The 21,128-nt window shown below is 46.5% G+C and overlaps 1 protein-coding gene across 1 annotated transcript; it reads left to right on the forward strand.

The window, feature by feature from the left end:
- Nucleotides 1-17,662: 17,662 nt before the first annotated feature.
- On the forward strand, nucleotides 17,663-20,630 carry SLITRK6 (SLIT and NTRK like family member 6). The gene has a single exon (XM_056861955.1). It carries the CDS (start codon nucleotides 17,663-17,665, stop codon nucleotides 20,192-20,194), a length of 2,532 nt encoding a protein of 843 aa, XP_056717933.1. The 3' UTR covers nucleotides 20,195-20,630.
- Nucleotides 20,631-21,128: the final 498 nt, after the last annotated feature.

A 21,128-nucleotide genomic window follows, 5' to 3' on the forward strand; every position in this document is an offset into this window, starting at 1 on the left:
TATCTTGATGGCTCGGACAAGTTTTGTCTCGCTCTGTAGCAAGCATTGCATTTGCGTTAATACCTGGCAAGGTTAAGGTACTGTCTGTGGTGCTTGATCTCTGATGGCACATTCAGATATCCATGCAAGTTATCACTTCAGGTAAACAAGTGATGAATATCCATGTGCGCACCATATCTATGAATGGGTTTGGAGCCAGATCTATGCTGGGTTTGGAGCCATCTGTGTTGGGTTTCAGGATTGCCACATTTCAGGATTGCCCATTTTGAGAAGGCCTTTTATGCATGGGTTATTTCCACTGGGTATGCTGCTCTCTTGATGCACAGTATTTGCAGTTACATTTTCAAATCACTCTGCACAGGGGCTTCCCCCCCCCCCAAAAAAAAATCCCAAAGTACTTGGGATTAATCAAATTTCTGTATCTCCAGGGAAAATGTGGAGCGTCTGAATTAATAAGGGAGTGGTCACTGATGTCACCATTATTATGCGGCTTGCTACTCCCTTTGTTTTGATCACAGATGCACTCTAGCGATATATCTCATGCATGCACTCTAGTGATAGATCGCTAGTGAAAAAGACACTTACGTCAGCGTATGCAGGAGTCCCTCCCCCTGCAAAGAATGCTTTGTAATTAGCTGGGGTGTTTTTTTAAATATTTCACCAGCCCCGCAGTGTGATTCTTTCATTTTAACTGAACCAAGCAGCCATTTTACAAATAAAGCAGAGAATTGTACCAATGCGCCATGCAAGTAAAAAATTCATGTCAGGCGATCACGGGTGTGAAATGGGATATTGGGCAAAACACCCCCTATGCCATTTGTTTCTTGCTATCTCATCTCAACTCAGGGGACCTAAGAACACCTGCATGGTCATTTGTACTATTTCAGCATGCGATCACTAGTATTTATTATAAATAAATAAAAATGGGCGTTGTGGGGGGGAGGTTGAAGAGGACACGTTTTCCAGCAACCCCTACTGCCTGCCAACACTCTGTGGGCTGGCAGGAAAAAAAAAATCACTGTCAGCGCAGGGACTTACATCACTTCTTGGGAAAACCTGGAAGTGATGTCATACCTCTTTAGGAATAACTGGAAACTCTAGGTCACCATGAATTTCAAGCGATTCCTAAAGAGGTATGACATCACTTCCAGGTTTTTCCAAAAACTGACATAAAGCCATTGTGCTGATGGCACCCACATGTCTCCCCCCCCCCCCGCCCACAAATTCCCACTGATTGCTAGCCACTGGCATTCAACCCTAGGCTCTATAAGAGCTCCTTCACATGCATCAGCTATAGTGGACTGCTTGGTTTCATAGTTGATGACTGATGGGCATGAGAATATGAACCTGCCCTTATGTTACAATTTTGAGATATACTCCATTCCATTGAGATAAAGGGTTACCATGCAATCCTGAAGGGATTATGGCTTAGCGCCGTAAAAGCTGGCATAACCCCGAGTCAGCGTCAGTGCCACTTTGCACCATGATAAAGTAGCAAGGACACAGGCACAGGGGTACTTAGGCCAGCACCGGGGAGCAACACAGCAGCAGGGGCTTCAATGCCAGCACTGCCATGTGAACAGAAAAATACCAGAAGCGAGTGTCCGCGCTGGCATTGGGGGAGCATTCCCGGAGTGATCCCAGGGGTGGAGCTGATGTTAATAAGCTTCCAAATTCCTTTCGGCCAGGAATGCTCCTCTAGGCTGCAACATCAAAATAGCTGATGTAGCCCCATGCAACTCCATGGACGAGTTTTACGATTTTCTATTTTTAAATACACAAATTTGTGTATTTTCCAGCCGGGAAGTCTCTGAGGATGCGGTGCAGGTGCGCCGCTCCTGGCTGTTGAAAAATGACCCCCCTTTCAGGAATCGGCTGTTAGGGTCAGAGTATTACACATGAATACATGAAGCTGCTTTATACAGAATCAGACCCTTGGTCCATCAAAGTCAGTATTGTCTACTCAGACCGACAGCAGCTCTCCAGGGTCTCAGGCAGAGGTCACATCACGTACTCACCTAGTCCTTTTAACTGGAGATGTCGGGGATTGAACCTGGGACCTTCTGCATGCCAAGCAGATGCTCTACCACTGAGCCACAGCCCCTCCCCAAATTACATTTATTCCCAGTTACTACAATAACAAAACCTAGAGGCTAAGCCGCGAAGAGTTTCTTTTCTTTTTTTTCTTTTTTGGCCTCTTGTGAAATAAAAAGGTTAATGTATTTTCCTTCTAACTTGTTAATTGCCTGAATAGATCAATGTGTAATCTAACATGCTAATTAATGTACTTACAGAAAATTTCCTCTGCCCAGGTCCAATAAGAAGCAAACCAGGTCCAATAAGAATTGCAAACTCAGTATACTTGATGTAAATTAGTCCTCCATAAAACATTATTATAGCTTAAGGTTACTTGGCGATGTATCCAAATGTATGTGTGTGTGGGGGGGGGGGTATGTGTGTAAAATAATTGATGACATTTTTTTGCCTTTGTGGGAGAAAAGAGCATACTACAAAAAACACCCAACAAGCCAGAGTAACAACTGCTACAACAACCAAGTTTGGCCTGCAGTAAAATATAGAGAATGCACCTTTCTTTATGATGGAGCTGTAGAGCAGTGACATAAAACCCCTGGTCCCTTTGGGAAATAAGCAAGATTGACAGTTCTGGATGTTCTTAGAGAATGGCTGGGGATTGTTAGGATGCATTATAGAAAATTAGAGTTGAAGGTCACCACAGAAGTCATCGAGTCTCCTCGTCCAAGAAAAGAAACCTTTGCAGATGCACACCCAGCGGCAGATGCGTTATTTATCTCTTCCACAAAGCAGCTTCTACCAGTAATCAAAATGTTCTTTCTATTAGCAACAATTCCCCAATATTTGTCCTACATCTTTCATTTCCTTGCTGTTTTGCACGAAGAGACCCCACCATGGCCGATGAACAACAGTTGTTCTCATACATTTTTTTAATGATAGTAGTTCAAGTATTTGAAGAATGCTATTGTGTCTACCATATTTTTCCCTAACCAAGGTCATTTGCTGGGTGAAATTCAGATTTTGGTCGCTATCTTTATGGGGAGGAGCCTTGGCTGATCCATATGTAGTGGCATATGGAAGGAGCAAAAACTGTCCCTGTGTATTCATGGTTGTGGCTGCTCCTTCCTGGAACTGACTTGAGTGAGTATGGTGGCTAAAGCATGGACTGCTATGCTCAAGGGGCACCTGTATGGGAGATCTTACTTCCTCCAGAGAAATCACCAAACTGTTACGAGAATTCATCTCAGAAATGTCCTGCTAATGTTGAATGTAAATCTTTTCTGAGACCTAGTTCAGACCTGAGTGGCTGCATATGTAACCTGAGAGAACCACTGGTGGACTCAGGCAAGCAAAGTTCATATGGAAGTAGGGTTGCCAACCTCCAGGTGCTAGCTGGAGATCTCCTGCTATTACAACTGATCTCCAGTAGATAGAGATCAGTTCCGCTGGAGAAAATGGCCGCTTTGGCAATTGGACTTCCCAAACCTTGCCCTCCTGAGGCTCCGCCCCAAAACCCTCCCACCAGTAGTGAGGAGGGACCTGACAACCCAATATAGAAGCATCAGTCCTATAAAACAATGCCTCCATTATCTATCTTGTATATTTATTTATTTATGTATCTATTTATATGTGGCTACCTGTAGTAGGGCCCTGACCTGGATGGCCCAGGCTAGCCTGATCTTGTGAGATCTCAGAAGCTAAGCAGGGTCAGCCCTGGTTAGTATTTGGATGGGAGACCACCAAGGAATACCAGGGTTGCTGTGCAGAGGAAGGCACTGGCAAACCACAACTGTTAGGCTCTTGCCATGAAAACCCCAAAAGGGGTTGCCATAAGTCGGCTGTGACTTGATGGCATATTACACACACACACACACCTGTAGTAGGAGTGCTCAGGAGTGGCAGTGAACCCCACAATACTTTCACAGGTAGCCACACAGGTAGTCCTTAACTGTGCAAGATGCAGTGGCTTCATACGGAGGCAGTTGTTGACACAATCAACCTCTTCATACTATCTCCCTCAGGATATAATAAAGTCCCATGCTCCAGAGAGCCAGCATGGTATAGTGGTTAAGATAAGTGGACTCCAATCTGGAGAACCAGGTCCAATTCCCCACTTCTCCACATGAAGCCTGCTGGGTGACCTTGGGCTAGTCACAGTTCTCTTCAAACTCTCTCAGCCCCACCTACCTCACAAGGTGTCTGTTGTGGGGAGGGGAACGGAAGGTAATTTTAAGCCACTTTGAGACTCCTTAAAGATAAAGGTACTCCCCTGTACAAGCACCGGGTCATTACTGACCCATGGGGTGACGTCACATCCCGACGTCTACTAGGAAGACTATGTTTACGGGGTGGTTTGCCATTGCCTTCCCCAGTCATCTACACTTTACCCCCAGCAAGCTAGGTACTCATTTTACCGACCTCGGAAGGATAAGTAAACCTCCTCCTCCTCCTCCTCCTCCTCCTCCTCCTCCTCCTCCTCCTCCTCCTCCTCCTCCTCCTCCTTCTTCTTCTTCTTCTTCTTCTTCTTCTTCTCCTTCTTCTTCTCCTTCTTCTTCTTCTTCTTCTTCTTCTCCTTCTCCTTCTTCTTCTTCTTCTTCTTCTTCTTCCTCCCACTAGACATCTGTACCTGGTTCTATTTGCCCAAGGGGGCACTTCTGATCTGTCCACTCCATTTTAATCTGAGATTGGCTTCTCATCCCAGATACATGTATTAATGCTCCATATTCTAATCTTATCCTAAAGCCTACCCATTACTATCTTGTCTGATTTTGGGTAATTTGAAATCCTGAAAAGTCTTGTGATTTGATGAAGTTAGTTAACATAGTTCATGGAACCTCCCCCCACACATATGCACCCCAGATGCCTGATGGCTTCATAGGCCCATGATAGCCACAGTGATGGGGTGCCAATATCTTGAAAGGAAAAAAAGGGGCATAAGGCCATCTGGTGATCCTACCACCCCACAATGCTCAAAAACAAAGCCGAGAAAACAACAAACTCCGCCACCGTACATAATTCCTTACTACACTGATTCAAAGACAATGACTAAACTTCTCACCCCCTCAGAAGCACCATAACATTTCTGCTCACAAAGGAAGTTTTCATAAGAAAACAAAACAAAAAGCTGAAAAGAAATAGACCTTGCCTGAGAAATTCAGGACTTTTGTTCAACCTCATGTCCACAGAAACTGTTTTCAAAAGGTTATGGGGTGTGGGTGGGAGGGATAACAGCTAACCCACTTTTCTTAAGGATGCAGTTACTTAAACATATTCCTGTGCATTTCTTCAAGCCCTCACTTCTCACACAAAACACCTTCCCTCCACCCTGCCTCTTCAGGAGCTGGCAAATCTGCTTCCCTACAGGATGAGGGTGGAACGTCTAACTAATCTGAAGCCATCTTGGGCATTTCTTATGCTTTTTTCCTACTGAACTTCATCTTGAGGGGATAAAATAATGAATTGAAAGGTCTTGCTTCCAGCATAGGGGAAGAACTCTGATAACAGTATCTTGCAGAGAATCAGAACGACTGCTTGAACTGCCTTGCTGAAGGTTTTTCCGGTGTTTTGCACTGTTTACTGGTTGTATTTCCCACAAGACCATACATGTGTTTTATTTGAAGGGTTTTTGTTGTTGTTGTTACAGTTCTTGGCCATTGGTCCTCATGACTGAGAAGGAAATTATTTAATATATTAAATGGATATCATTTCATATATCTCACGGTCAGCATTTTCCCCTTTCTGGCTCTTGATCTCAGTTTTGTAAATGAAGAGCAACTGTCTGAGCCTTATTCCTCATGGATGATATATTTGTAAGGAAGTCTATACTGGTATTTGATTTTGGCAAGCCAAAGAACTGTACATCTTCTCCATTTGGTAGGTCTACACCTCTAACAATGCAATCCTAAAACAATTTACAGCCTATGGTCTTTTATGCATGGCTGTTTCACTTCCCATCACCTCTCCGATGACTTTGTTTGGAATATGCATGCAGTTTCTGACCATCAGAGGTAGCCTCGCTCTCCCCTTGTGATTCCCTGTGTTGGAATACTATGTACAGTTCTGGTCACCACACCTGAAAAAGGATGTTGCAGAGCTTGAGAAGGTGCAGAAAAGAGCAACCAAAATGATTAGGGGACTAGAGCAACTGCCCTATGAGGAGCGGTTAAAACACTTAGGGCTGTTTAGCTTGGAAAGAAGGCGGCTAAGGGGAGACATGATAGAGGTCTATAAAATTATGCATGGTTTGGAAAGAGTGGACAGGGAGAAGCTTTTCTCCCTCTCTCATAATCCTAGAACGTGGGGTCATCTGCTGAAGCTGGAGGGTGAGATATTAAAAACTGATAAAAGGAATTATTTCTTCACACAACGCACAGTTAAATTGTGTGGGTCTCCCTGCCCCAGGATGTGGTGATGGCTGCCAACTTGTAAGGCTTTAAGAGGGGAGTGGACATGTTCATGGAGGAGAGGGCTATTCATGGCTACTAGTTAAAATGGATACTATTCATGATGCATACCTATTCTCTTCAGGATCAGAGGAGCCTGCTGAATATATTAGGTGCTGTGGAAGACAAGCAGGATGGTGCTGCTGCACTCATCTTGTTTGTGGGCTTCCTAGAAGCACCTGGCTGGCCACTGTGTGAACAGACTGCTAGACTTGATGGGCCTTGGTCTGATCCAGCATGGCTTTTCTTATGTTCTCATGTTTTGCCCATGGTTTGAGGAACCTGTTTTATCTCAAATTTGAAAACGCGGGCAAAATGTGGGGGAACGGAGGAGGAGAGCGAGGCTGATGGTCAGAAATGTCATGCACAAGCCAAACAAAGGCCCGAAGTCATCAGAGGAGAGCCATGCATAAAAGACCAATTTAGCTCACGGAGGAGGAGGAGGAGAAGGAGGAGGAGGAGGAGAAGAAGAAGAAGAAGAAGAAGGAGGAGGAGGAGGAGGAGGAGGAGGAGGAGGAAGAGGAAGAGGAAGAGGAGGAGGAGGCTTACAATCATCTTCCTTTTCCCTCCCCACAACAGACACCTTGTGAGGTAGGTGAGGCTGAGAGAGTTCAGAGAGAACTGTGACTAGCCCAAGGTCGCCCAGCTGGCTTCATGTGGAGGAGTGGGGAAACCAACCCGGTTCACCAGATTAGAGTCCGTCACTGATGTGGAGTAGTGGTGAATCAAACCTGGTTCTCCAGACTAGAGTCTACCGTTCTTAACCACTACACCACACTGGCTCTCTCGGGTTGCACAAGTATTTGACCACACTTTGCAACAATCGACAATCCCGTTGTATATGTACTTAAGCAGATGTTTACAGACTTAGCCTAAAAAGAATAAGGCTATTTCAGTTCTACACCACGTTAGCTCCAGTAGGAATTTGTAAACAAGGTCGGTGGCAGATGAAAAAAGGTCACAAGAACTAAATTTGAAACTGGTCTTCTGGCAGGAACCCTCTACAAATCCTTCTGTATGCTGCTGCTTGCCATTCCATAGTAGGCTTGCCAGAACAAGGCTGACGAAAGGCTGGCAATGGGCAAGAAACTCATCATGTGGTGGGCACCTTGCCAGCGAGGTAATGACATCGCTGGCAGCACACTGATGTAACTTCTGGCATGACCAGAAGTGATGTCAGCACATCATCAGTCGCACTGTAGAGTTCTGGCCAAAATGCTAGAGCACCAGCAGTAACATACTGATGTCACTTCCAGTTATGATGGAAGTGATATCAAACATCAGGATGCTGACGATTCCCCCTCTCTCATTTTTCTCCCCCCCCCAACTGAGCAGTGGCAGGAAGGGACTGCTAGGGGAGGGAGTTCTCCCACCTCCAGTGGGCAGGATCTTCAAGACCATGACCTTTATAAAGAGCTAGGACTGTGTCAAGGGAAGAGGATTGCAGTCCACCTTTTCACCATGCAAACTGTCTAATAAAAAAAAAAATCAGAAAAGCCCTCTGGGATATAACTTTAAATATAAACCCTTGCAGGTGATCATAATAATAAGCATAATTTATTTATTTTTTAATTTTTTTATCCAATGGCGATGCTTTTCTGTGTTTTCAAGGCCCCAGGTAGATTTGGTTTCATCCTGACCTAGCACATTACCTCCAAGGCCAGGTAAAGGTAAAGGTCCCCTGTGCAAGCACCGGGTCATTCCTGACCCATGGGGTGACGTCACATCCCGACATTTGCTAGGCAGACTTTGTTTATGAGGTGGTTTGCCAGTGCCTTCCCCAGTCATCTTCCTTTTACCCCCAGCAAGCTGGGTACTCATTTTACTGACCTCAGAAGGATGAAAGGCTGAGTCAACCTTGAGCCGGCTACCTGAAACAAACTTCCTTTGGGATCGAACTCAGGTCGTGAGCAGAGCTTGGTCTGCAGTACTGCAGCTTACCACTCTGTGCCATGGGGCTCTTTTCTCCAAGGCCAGAGGTAGCTAAAAAAAATTCATTCGCAATTCACATTACAGCAGTTCATTGAAACAAAAGTATATGCTTCATCTGGAAACTAAACAAAGCAACACAGTTCCTCAGTTCTGATTGCACTCCTGGCAGTCAACAAGAGGTATTCAGGGCATCACATTAACATATTGACTATAAAATAGATTGAAGGTTGGGAAGATGTCTGTATTGGACGGAAGCAAATGAGTTCGCTATGAGCACAATCCTGAAGGGGGGGGAGATCCGCGACCGCGGTGGCCGTGACTGGCAGAGCCACGCTGCCTCCTCAAAGGCTTCCTGGCCACCGCGGTAGGGTTGCCAGCTCCGGGTTGGGAAATACCTGGAGATTTTTGGGGCGGAGCCTGAGGAGGGGGGTTTGGGGAGGGGAGGGGCTTCAATGCCATAGAGGCCAATTGCCAAAGCGGCCAGTTTCTCCAGGGGAACTGATCTCTATCGGCTGGAGATCAGTTGTATCAGCAGGAGATCTCCAGCTAGTACCTGGGGGTTGGCAACCCTATGCCGCAGGGACAAAAAAACCCTTTAAAAATAAAACAAACAAACAAAGAAAAACAGGGGAAATGCCCCAAAGAGAACAGTGAGGCTGTGCCACCAAACAAGGTGGCACAGCCCTGCTGCTGCTCAACAGGGTGTTGCGTACAGAGAGAAGGGACCAATGTGCAGACTCTTCCAATGTAGCCCAGGGGGCCGCTTGTATTGCTTTGACAACGTGGGTAGAAGAAGAGCTGCATCAGCTTCCAGAGTCTAGACCACAGTCCAGCCTGCTACTTAAGATCTTTCTCCCAAGTCCTGCTCTCTGTGCTCTTACCTGCAGAGGTGAGGCAGGCATTTCTAGAGACAGAGCTTTCTCAGTGGTGGCACCTCTCCTACTTCCTTTTAGCTACCAATGGAAAATGTTTTTTGTTCACTCACCCTTGTAACTGAAATTATATCCCATCCTTTAACTACCTCGGTGTTATTATTATTATTTAATTATCTTGGCCTGCATTTTCTATCGCTTTGATATTTTATGGCTTGTTTTTATTCTCTGAAAATTGTTTTATGTTTGTGGTTATATTGGCTTCTGGTTCTAGGCACGTAGACAGTTGTATTTCTCTGGGTTAATCTTTTTCACCGGCTTACTGATTTACTGTTCAAATTTGTTTCACTTCTCCTTTTCGTTAGCCGCTTTGAACAGATATCCCGTAGCAGGCAATTGTTTCAAATAAGGAAGAGAACTGCATTGAACTGCATTCAAACTGGGCTTGAATTTTGTATCTCTGATAAGAGAAGGAACCAGAATGATTGATTCCCTCCCTGCAAAGATGGACACATTACATATTTAGCCACTCCATCAGACCTTCAGTTCCACTAACTCGGAGTTGTCTGCTCTGACTGGCAGCAGCTCCCCGGGGTCTCAGAAGGAAAGAGGCCCTTCCGTTTTTGCTGGAGATGCCAGGGACTGAACCGTCTGCAGGCAGATCACATGCGCTACCATTGAAGGATGGCCTGGAGTTAGTGCCCATATCTTTCATTTGCAGTGACTGTGTGATCTAGGTGTAGTGTAGCTTGAATCCACTGTATTGCTGCATATATTTTATTTGATCTATATCCCATTCTTTCCCTGTGGGTGCAGTCTGCCTTATCTTATTACTGTACAGCATATAACCGAAGTTTCAGAAATGAGGGCAACTATACGCCTCGATTTCCCCCCCTACAAGAAATAAGAGTTCTTCGATCAGAGTTATTTGCAACGTTTACTGACAGATCAACAGAACTATGTATGCTAACGCAGAGAAGATAACTGCAAGGAAAATTAAAGAGCTAGTTGTTGTTTAGCACAGAGAATCCCCCCCCCCCCCGGCAAATGCATTAAAGCAAGCATATTATGCTAACATTTGGATGCCAGTCAATTAAAAATCAAGATGATATTCTCTTTAGTACAGGGTGCCAGAAGCCCAGAAGATTGCTAGAGAATACTCTATGCACTCAGCCTGCCGGCATAAAACCCCATTGTGGCTTTGCAGAGTGATGGCATCCCACCCCATATACACAAATCCACACAGACACACACTCTCCTCTTTCAGCTAGTGAAACAACCAACTAGAGGGCAGCATAGAAGGCATCCCTTAACACTTTGAGGCACCCTTTCTTTCTTTGGGCAGGTGATTTGTTCCAGACGGGAATGAGATCTATGCTTTGTTTAATCTTTCTAACCTAAACTGTTATGGAACTACTGAATGCTTACACAACATAATATGGGTTGGTTAATACCGCATTGACCTACTATATCATCATCAACAACAACCTTTAATAGGCATAGTACCTACTATATATTTATGTATATATTTGCTGGTGTCAAAAGTTAGCTGCTATGGAATTTCAAAAGCAGATTGAAAGATCATCATCAACAACAACCTTTAATAGGCATAGTACCTACTATATATTTATCTATATATTTGCTGATGTCAAAAGTTAGCTTCTATGGAATTTCAAAAGCAGATTGAAAGATCATCAACAACAACAACCTTCAATAGGCATAGTACCTACTATATATTTATCTATATACTTGCTGATGTCAAAAGTTAGCTGCTACGGAATTTCAAAAGCCGACTGAAAGATGATGCCACGCGTTCAGACGTCATCATCATCACTATGATCATCATCATCATGATCATTGCTAGGGATGACAGCCTGAACCGCCTTTTCCTTTCAGCCGCGCAAGGTGTGTGTTTGCCCTGTTGTTATCCCCCCCGCCGTCCCCAGGGGATTTTTTTATTATTAATTTAAAAAAGAAGAAGGAGGAGGAGGAGGAGGCGAGCCAACTCGCGGCAGCAGGAGGCGGGGCCGAACCCGCCTCTCGCGGCCGGGGCAGGGCTGGGAGGCTGAGTCCCGAGCCAAGAAGCCTCTCCGTGTCTCTCCCTCCGCCGACGCCTCCCTGCCCGGCCTCCGGCGGCGGCGCAACAGCCCCGCAGAGCCGTCCCCGCCCCGCGCCGCTTTCGAGGCGCCCGGATCCCTCGCAAACGCCTCTCTGGCGCGTCCCGGCCGTCGGAAGGATCGGCGGGGCTCCAGCCCGGCGGCGGCGGCTTCCTCGACGGCTCCCCCCCCCCCACACCGCTTCTCTCTCTTCTCCCCCCCCCCCAAAGCTCTCCGTGCATGTCCATCGCGGCGGAGGGGGGCTGGCTGAGCCCTGCTCCGCCGCCGCTCCTCGCTGGCGCAACGGCGGCTGGCGCCAGGGGCCGGGGCGGGCAGGCTGCGGAACAAGGGACGGGCTTGTCTTCGGAGGAGCAGCTGCCGCCTCCGCCGGCTGGGGCTGCGGGCCAGGTAAGCGCGCTCGCCGCCCGCTCGGGGGAAGAAAAAAAAAAACCCTGCACGGATCTGGGGACTCAAACTCGACCCGGCAGGAGCCGCCCATGGTTCGTCGGGATCGGACGGCTGAGCTGGCCTGCCTCTGGGTCGCTGACTCCCGCCGTGGGAATGGCAGGCAGGGTCACATTGGGCGAAAGCGCCCGGTCGCTTGAGCCTCCTTTCTTCCCTGTTCCAGCCAGGATGCAGCCAGGATCGAACGCGCGGACGTTCTTCAGAACGTCCGTGCGTTCGATCCTGGCTGGAACGTTCGAAGAACGTCCGTGCGTTCGATCCTTGGAACGTTCGAAGAACGTCCGCGCGTTCGATCCTGGCCGGAACGTTCGAAGAACGTCCGCGCGTTCGATCCTGGCTGCATCCTGGCTGGAACAGGGAAGAAAGGAGGCTCAAGCGACCGGGCGCTTTCGCCCTTTATCCTCCTCTATTCCCTGTTTCAGCCAGGATTCAGCGAGGATCGAACGCGCATTCAGCGCAACGCGTGCGTTCGATCCTGGCTGAAACCGGGACTAAAGCGACCGGGCGCTTTCGCCCATTGGGCTCCAGAGCCCGCTGCCATATCTCTGCGGCTTCCATACCCAGGGAGCCTGCGCCCCCCCTGTTTGTTTAGCTCAGCGGTGCCCAACTTGCGAGTAGGCAGCGCCACCCCCCTAGGAGGCGGTGGGATTACCTAGGGGGGCCCTAAGAGGCAAGGGCACAGCAGGGGGCATTAGAGGCGACGGTGTTGTTGAATAGGGTAGGGGGCGCTGGGGTTGAGTTTGTGGAACCAAGGGGGCGGCGGCCCAAAAAGTTTGGGGACCGCTGGTTTAGATGGAACGGAGCAGCCGTGTTGACCGTCTGCACCAGAACTGCCTTTCCACGTAGGATATCTGTGAATGAAGTCAGGGCATTTTTTTATAGCTCTGGGTTCAAGAAGGTTGATGTGACACTCCTTCTCAGTGTCTGACCATGCACCCTGAACACTTGTCCCTTCACTTGCGGATCCGGGTTCTGGGTCCATTCCCGGGGGGGGGGGTGCGTGCAAAGCGCCGTCCAGGCGAGCGGGCGGGCGGAGGGGGTTGGCCGCTGCCTGCCTTTGTGCAGCGACCCTGGGCTTCCTTGCCCTGGGCTTACTAACCGGACCGACCCTGCTCAGCTTCCCAGATGGGATGAGACCAGGGCCCTCCAGGACAGGGCAGAGATGGACCAAGGTGGGTTTTGCCGTTGCCTGCCTCTGTGCAGCAACCCTGGGCTTCCTCGGTGGTCTCCCATCCAGGGAGGGTCGACCCTGCTTCGCTTCCGAGATCTGATGAGATCAGGCTAGCCCGGGCCATCCAGGTCAGGGCAATCTTGCAGTGGGGCATTATTTATCGCACCCCCCCCCCCACACACACACACAGGTGATAGGAAAGGGTCCCGGTTTTCTCCGATTCCGCAGATCTTCCCAACAACTTTTGCAGGGAAGAGTTGGGGCCCCAAAGCACTTGCAATGGGAGCATCGTCTGGAAGAGGGGACTCTTGGGAATGGCACCTGGGACTTGAAACAGTGGAGGGGGGGAGAGAGAGAGAGAGACTGCATTCTTTGCTGGCCCTCATTGCCTGCGAAATCTGACCAAAGGAGGGGGGTGTTCACACGCTTCCGGAGCATGATCTGATTTGGAGGAGTGGGGTGGTTGTCAAACCCAGTTGTGATTGTCCCCGATCCGAGGCAAAGAAACTTTGCCTCAGAGCTGCTGGTTAGTTGCTACTCTGAAAGAGCAACACATTTGCCCCAGCAGGAAAGACTGTTCTCATTACCCCCCCTCCCAGCATGCTAGAAATTGAACCTTTTATTGATAGCACCTTTTCCGAACTTGATTCAAGGAACAGGAAGTCAATGGGTCATGTGAAACATAATGAGATGGTCAGCTACTAGGGGCAGTAACCAGCAACTGGTGGTGTTTGGGGAATTATAATCTTGAAAGGGTCATCTGGAATATTTTCGAGTTAATCGTGCCTGTGATATAATCGTGCCTGTGATATGAGCTCCATCGAGCCATGTCTGGTAGGATGCACATTTTCTGAACATATGTTGCTTGGGCATCAGTTTCTTGACAGTGGTGTTTCTGGGTGGCCCTGCGAGGATAGAGACAAGATGAGTGCTTAGAAAGATTAAATCTCAATATTACTGGTGTTACCTCAGTATAATAAAGACAGTGGATTCTGGTCATCTGCTACTAGGTTGAAGCTTCCAGCATCCTTCTGCAGAGAGAGGGAGAAAGAGTTTGCATAGACGAGAGACTGGCTCATTGCACTGCATCCTGCAAAAGTATGACAGTGATTAAAACGGGGATGCTTTCCAGTTGGCTGCAAATGCTTTTGAACTTTCCCTTTTGGAGAACGAAAAAGGGGCCAGCCTTTCATCTTCCAAAAACTCACATTCCCCTCCCTCTGGATCTCTCCGCATCTAGACGGGCAGCCATGCCCTTCCATGCAACTTGCATTTGGAAATGAGCGCATGTTGATTTACTTCTCCTAATTGTGCCCAAGGACATCATAACTAGTAATTGGGGAGCACTGTGTTTGCTTAGGAGAAGAGCCGTTAAGGGAAGATAAAAGTTGAATTAACGATCCGGCCCTTTCTCCATAGACTGCAGTTTTATCGCCTTCTTTTTTCCCCCACCTTGGGTTTTTGAAAAATAAAGTATTGGGCATGAAAAGTAAACACGTTCTGCTTTGAGGGCTGGTATTTATCTAAGTGCCTTGGAAGTGTGGATCTGCGTGCTAGGTCTTGCCCAGAAGTCTGCCGTAGAAAGATATGCCAGTTAAGTATAATCATCTGGGGATTATAAGCACATAAGTGGCTCTTGAATCACCCCCTGGTGATCCTTTCACGTCATGCAAAAGTTATAGGTATATTCATCCCCGCGTGAGGAATTACCTTCACTCTTACTGGGCAATTTTATTGAAGTAAGCCAAGCCGTTGCTTGATGTCTATATTCTCAGGCCAAACACCTGTGTTCCAAAGCTGACCACCCACCATGGTGAACGTCTGCCTTCTACCAACAGAGTTACCACCTGCAGAGTAATAGCTTCCTCCTCCACGTGCTTACTCTGAAGCAAGGCAATGAGTTCAGCAGAGCTTACTCCCAACTAAGTGTGCAAATGCTTTAGCCTAGCTGTGCACGGACTCGTTCTTTGCAGTACAGCCATATGCTTGGCTGTAGCAGGACGGTCAGGACTGCAAATTCTGGGAGAATGCGCCGAAAAGCTCCTGTGTGAATGGCACAAGTCTCCAAAAATGTGTGAAGGGAAGCAAAACAAAACCACGCGTGATGCCAGCACACATGGTCCTAATTCTGGAGCTGTGCACAGATGGCTTGGGAAACAAAAGAAAAAAAATTCAACTTGCACCCTTCTGGTTGAATGCACGTTGAACTGTTTCCAAGCCAGCAGAGCTAACTTGACACTGCGGTAGTTTAACCACTTCCAAAGAATTTGACTTTTGTAGCACTACCCCCCTCCCAAGTAACAGGAGTGATTGTTGTAGCCCTATAAGAAAGGGTCAACATGAAAAAGAACATGCTTCCATGAAATATGTTTTGAATCCTCCTCCTCCACCGTGGGGATTCATCCTTTGGAAATGTGGAGCTGTTTACTTCGTTAATAAATTGCAAACAGATAATGATTTCGTGCGAAACCCAGGAAAATACTCATCCATGACACAAGACATAAGCAAGGAATTTCTAACCCTTAATTAAAACTATGTAAAAGACCCACTTCAGCTAAATAATTGAGTGTAGCGGCTAATTGGAAAGTCTCACTGGACTCGTTGCTCACCAAATCTCGTTGCTGAAACCAGGTTGCTTTAAAGATAATGCATATTTTCAATTATATTGATAATACTAGTCATAAAAATGTAATCATTTTATGGTGCGTTTGGCTGGGAATAGAGTGAGCATTGTGGCTAAAACCGTCTAAGCGGTCCAGATCAATATCCTATGTGATACCTCCCTAGTTCTTTTATTTATCATATGTTACCTTCTTTCAATTATTAATGGCCCGGATGTGCCTACAGTTTATACACATATATAAACCATTGGAGAAGACATTGATAAAATGAGCTTTGGTGGAATAAAAGGTGAGAGAATAGATATCCAAGGCAGGCAAAGAATCAGGCAAAAAAACAAACAATTGTGCCTATTAGGTGAAATATTTTATGTTTGGGGAACCGGGTTGTAGAAGAGCAAGAGTCAAGTCCACTATCTCCTTAAAGACCCACAAGATTTCCAGGGTATAAGCTTTCGAGTATCTCTCTCGAAAGCTTATACCCTGGAAATCTTGTTGGCCTTTAAGGTCCTACTGGACTCCAATGTTGCTCTTCTGCTGCAGACCAGCACAGCTACCCACTTGAAATTATCTTCACGGATTGTAAAAGAATCCGTATTCTCAGCCCAACAGATCAGAATCCCTTCCCATGATCAGTAGCCAGGCAGCGTGGCACGCTGTACCAAGAATGGATGCAGAGAGCTAGTTCTTCAGCCAAGAGGTCTCTTGCGGTGGGGTACGTGTCGTGTCACCAGTCACCCTGTTCTCTTCCAACATGCGGCAGAGCGCATGATTTCAGGCCCTGCCGGATGCTACATGCTGAGCACCATGGCTGCTACAGCGTGCGCCATCCTCGCACTGTTCCAGAAAGGTCAGATATCTGAGATCGCGTAGGAGGGGTCCACGGCGCACCTCCGCCCGACATCAGCATTGTTCCTTCTAAAAACTGGAGCAATCGATGCAGACGCAGGAGGGCGTCACATTATTGGGCTCCTCCTGTGTAGTCTGCGCTTCTAACGCTACTGGAACACAGTCCGGTGGTTCCCATGCTCTGAATGGTCACGTCAGGCAGCCTTATCATTATCACAATGCAACAGCAGCTAAACCCAGATTAAAGAATTCTCAATAGTCGTTCTGTGAGTCTCCACTGAGAGGTGACAGTGAGCCTCCGAACAGTCATCATAAGAAGCCCAGCTAGATCCACACATTTATGCAGAAACGTCCACTTTCCCTCTTTGTTCTGTATCCCACCAATATAACTTCTCTGCTCCACTGCTATTATTCAAACAAAGTCAAGCTTTTGAATCATCAAAAAGGTTGGCATTCCCTTTGATGTCCTTTGGTACTGAGTTCTCCCACATATGTTCTTGGTACTTCCTTCCACATATGTTTCTGGCTCTGAAAAAAATGCAAATCAGGTTTATGACGTCTATGCTGAAGTCTCTCTCTCCTCTTACATGTTTTTAGATCCTTAGTTCTGGTTAATGCCGAATAAAGCCCTAGGGTTCCAAAGAACAAAAATGGCCAATTTCTGAAACCCGGAACAACATACTCTTTGCTGTCCTGCAGCTGAGACAATCACACATTCTGTAAGGAAAGACGACAGTAGCATCCAGGAAGGATGTAGTTCCCTTTATCACTCACTTTAAATGTTAGTCTGCAGGACAAGAGAACAGCTACCCAGCATGGAGGCAACATAGTGCGGTCCCAGAACCCCTTGACTCTCCCCTTGAGAGCCAGCGTGGTGTAGTGGTTAAGAGAGGCAGAATCTAATCTGGAGAACTGGGTTTGATTCCCCACTCCTCTACCCTACAAAGTAAGCCAATTACAAAGCAGCATTTAAAGGGGTGGGGTCTTGATTTTGAGCTTGGAGACTGCTGGTGAGTAGATTCCCAACAGAAAAGTGTGGGTCCAGCGAGTAATGAACCTCAAGTAAAACTCCCATGCATAAAGGACCAGTGACTGGTTTGGGTATGGAAGCATGCTATTTTGTTTGTCTCAGCATTGAGATAATAACTTTTTTAAAAAATCTGTGTTTTGCAGAAGCTGCTGGATGACCATGAAGCTCTGGATCGTTCTGTCCTTTTTGACAGGAATCGCCTGTGATATACTGCAATCTGAACTGGCTTTACCTTCAGCCATTGGCTCCTGTGAGATGTTGTGTTCGTGTGAGGAAAAGGATGGCATCTTCATAATAAACTGCGAAGAACGAGGCATCAAGGAGTTATCTCAAGTACACATTCCACCATCCCGGCCTTTCCACCTCAGTCTTCTGAACAATGGCTTGACCATGTTACACGTGAATGATTTCTCCAGCTTTATCAATGCTCTCTCGCTCCACCTTGGATTTAATAGTATCGTAGACATTGAACCCGGGGCATTTAACGGGTTAAGCCACCTTAAGCAACTTCACATCAATCACAACTCTATAGAGATACTGAAAGAGGATACCTTTCATGGACTGGAAAACTTGGAATTCTTGCAAGCGGACAACAACTTCATCACTATCATTGAACCGAGTGCCTTCAGCAAGCTCAACAGGCTTAAGGTGCTCATTTTAAACGATAATGCCATTGAGTTCCTCCCTCCGAACATATTCCGCTTTGTGCCATTAACTCACCTGGATCTTCGGGGGAACCAGCTGCAGACTTTGCCCTACGTTGGTTTCTTAGAACACATTGGGAGAATTCTAGACCTTCAGTTGGAAGACAACAAATGGGTCTGTAATTGTGACCTGCTGGAGTTGAAGGTTTGGTTAGAAAACATGCCTCCCCAGTCCATCATCGGTGATGTTCTTTGCCACAGTCCTCCCATTCTGAAAGGTAACATCTTAAGCAGATTAAAAAAGGAAATGCTTTGCCCTACACACCCTACAAATGACCTGGACTCTCCTTCAGGGTCGTTGCCCTTGGTGGTTACCACCTCAGTCAGTGATAGTCACTTCTCAACCAAGGTGATACCTATCCTTAAAGCTCCTACCAAGGAATCCAGTTTTATCTTCCCTGTCACAAAGCCAGCCACTCTGCTTCCTGGAATCTATTGCCCGGTCCCCTGTCAATGTACCAGCCACATCCTCGCAGGGGTTTTAATGCAGTGTCAAGAACAGAACATTGAAAGCTTGTCTGATTTAGGACCTCCTCCTCCAAATCCTAAAAAGCTTATTCTGTTAGGGAATATTATCCAGACCTTACTAAAATCAGACCTTGTGGAGTATGGGAGTCTAGAAATTCTTCATTTGGGAAACAACCGCCTTGAAATCCTAGAAGAAGGATCCTTCCTAAATCTCACCAAGTTGCAAAAATTATATCTCAATGGCAATCATCTCACAAAGCTAAATCACAATTTGTTTTTGGGCCTCCAGCGACTTGAGTATTTGTATCTTGAATACAATGTCATCAAGGAGATTTCACCAGGGACATTTAATCCAATGCCTAAACTGAAGGTCCTCTGTTTAAACAATAACCTTCTTCAGACTTTGCCACCCCACATTTTTTCCGGAGTTCCTCTAACCAGGCTAAATCTGAAAACCAACCAATTTGCACATTTGCCCGTAGGGAATGTCTTGGATGATCTGGATCTCCTGGTACAAATTGAGCTGGAAGACAACCCATGGGATTGTACTTGCAACTCGGTCGGGTTGCAGCAGTGGATACAAAAGCTAAATAAAAATACAATGACGGGTGAAATTTTCTGTACATCCCCAAGGCATCTTGCTAAAAAGGAGCTGAGATCTCTGAGCAGCGACGTCTTGTGTCCTGACTTAATAAACAGCCCGCCCCTCCCGACTCATGCTAGTTTCATAATTGTCACAACGGCATCAACCACCACCAACACAGCGGACACAATTCTGAGATCGCTAACAGACGCTGTCCCTCTCTCGGTGTTAATCCTGGGGCTCTTTGTTGTGCTGATAACCATCATTTTCTGTGCGGCGGGTATTATCGTTCTCGTTTTACACCGGAGGAGAAGGCACAAAAAGAGGCAAGCGGACGAGCAGATGCGGGACAACAGCCCGGTACAGCTTCAGTACAGCATGTACGGCCACAAGACAACCCACCACACCAGTGAGCGCCCAGCCACGACTTTGTACGAACAGCGTATGATCAGCCCCATAGTTCAAGTTTATCGAAGTCCATCCTTCAGCCCCAAGTGTGCAGATCGTCATAAGGAAGAGCGGAGCGAGAAAGACACGAACAATTCTAAACACCTCCGCAGGGGGCTTTTAGAAAGGGAACACTCCTCCCCCCTGACAGGGTCACATGTCAAATACAAAGCTACGGACCAGTCGCCGGAGTTCCTTTCTTTCCAGGATGCGAGCACTTTGTACAGGAACATTCTTGAAAAGGAAAGAGAATTCCAGCAACTTGGGATAACGGAGTATCTACGGAAGAACATTGCTCAGCTACACCCTGATATGGAAGTACGTTATCCGGGAGCTCACGAAGAGCTCAAACTGATGGAGACGCTCATGTACTCCAGGCCCAGAAAGGTTTTGTTAGAACAGACTAAAAATGAGTATTTTGAGCTCAAAGCCAACCTGCATGCTGAACCTGATTACCTGGAGGTTTTGGAACAGCAAACATAAAAAAAAAAACCTTTGGAGGGGGGGGGATAAAAGCATAAACACTTAATTCTATCTTAAGTTGGAACTGTGTAAATAAAAGTGCCTTATAATAATGTTTCACCAATCAGAACTCTTAAGCACAGCAGTAATCCTAGTGGAAAAAAAACTCTCAGGGATAACTGTGTGAAGCCATGGGAAAGGTTGCAGGCGAAATATCTCTCTCCCACATTAAATGTGAACTTTATTACTGGACATTGAGAAAGTTCAGTCGGCCATATTCTTCCAGACCTTGCATGGCAGTCCTTCATTATGTCCCTCAAAACAAAGATAAAACATTGTTCCCTTCTTTCTTCATTCAACTGCATAATGCTCTATGCACCTCTTTACCTAGTTATACGAGGTTAGTGTACATTTGGTTAGGAATTAGTCCACATCTACAAACATTGTCTACAAATGCTACATGACATTCCCACATCCTGAATAAAAGAGAACATATGTTTTTTTTTTTTTTTTATTGTCTGTATTTGAGGTCTACCAGTATTCAAGCATCTTATCTCTGGAAGATCATGGGTCAGAAAATCTTGTAGATGAATACATGGATGGGGGAGGGGAGAGGTATATACACGTTTTATCCAGGAATTTTAAAAGACATAAAACCTTTCCCTGCCTGGCAATTTTAGTCATATTTTGGACAATCTTTGGAATAATGCTGCTATTGACTCCTATGCGCCATTGGTTTGACCCTTCAACCTGGGAAATTTGGAAAGCTACTGAGAATTTCTTGTAAATATGTTAGTAAAGCAATGAACTTGGAGATTTGTATTTATATTGTCGGCTTCTGTTTTGATTGTGTATACTCCAGAGAAAACATTAGTCCACTGTGGCCAGTAAATTTCTCGTGCAAACTAGACAACAGTACCCTAAGTAATGAGAAGTTGTTTGTGCATTTGTAAAT

The sequence above is a fragment of the Euleptes europaea genome, chromosome 16 (assembly GCF_029931775.1).
Source record: "Euleptes europaea isolate rEulEur1 chromosome 16, rEulEur1.hap1, whole genome shotgun sequence".
Classification (NCBI taxonomy): domain Eukaryota; kingdom Metazoa; phylum Chordata; class Lepidosauria; order Squamata; family Sphaerodactylidae; genus Euleptes; species Euleptes europaea.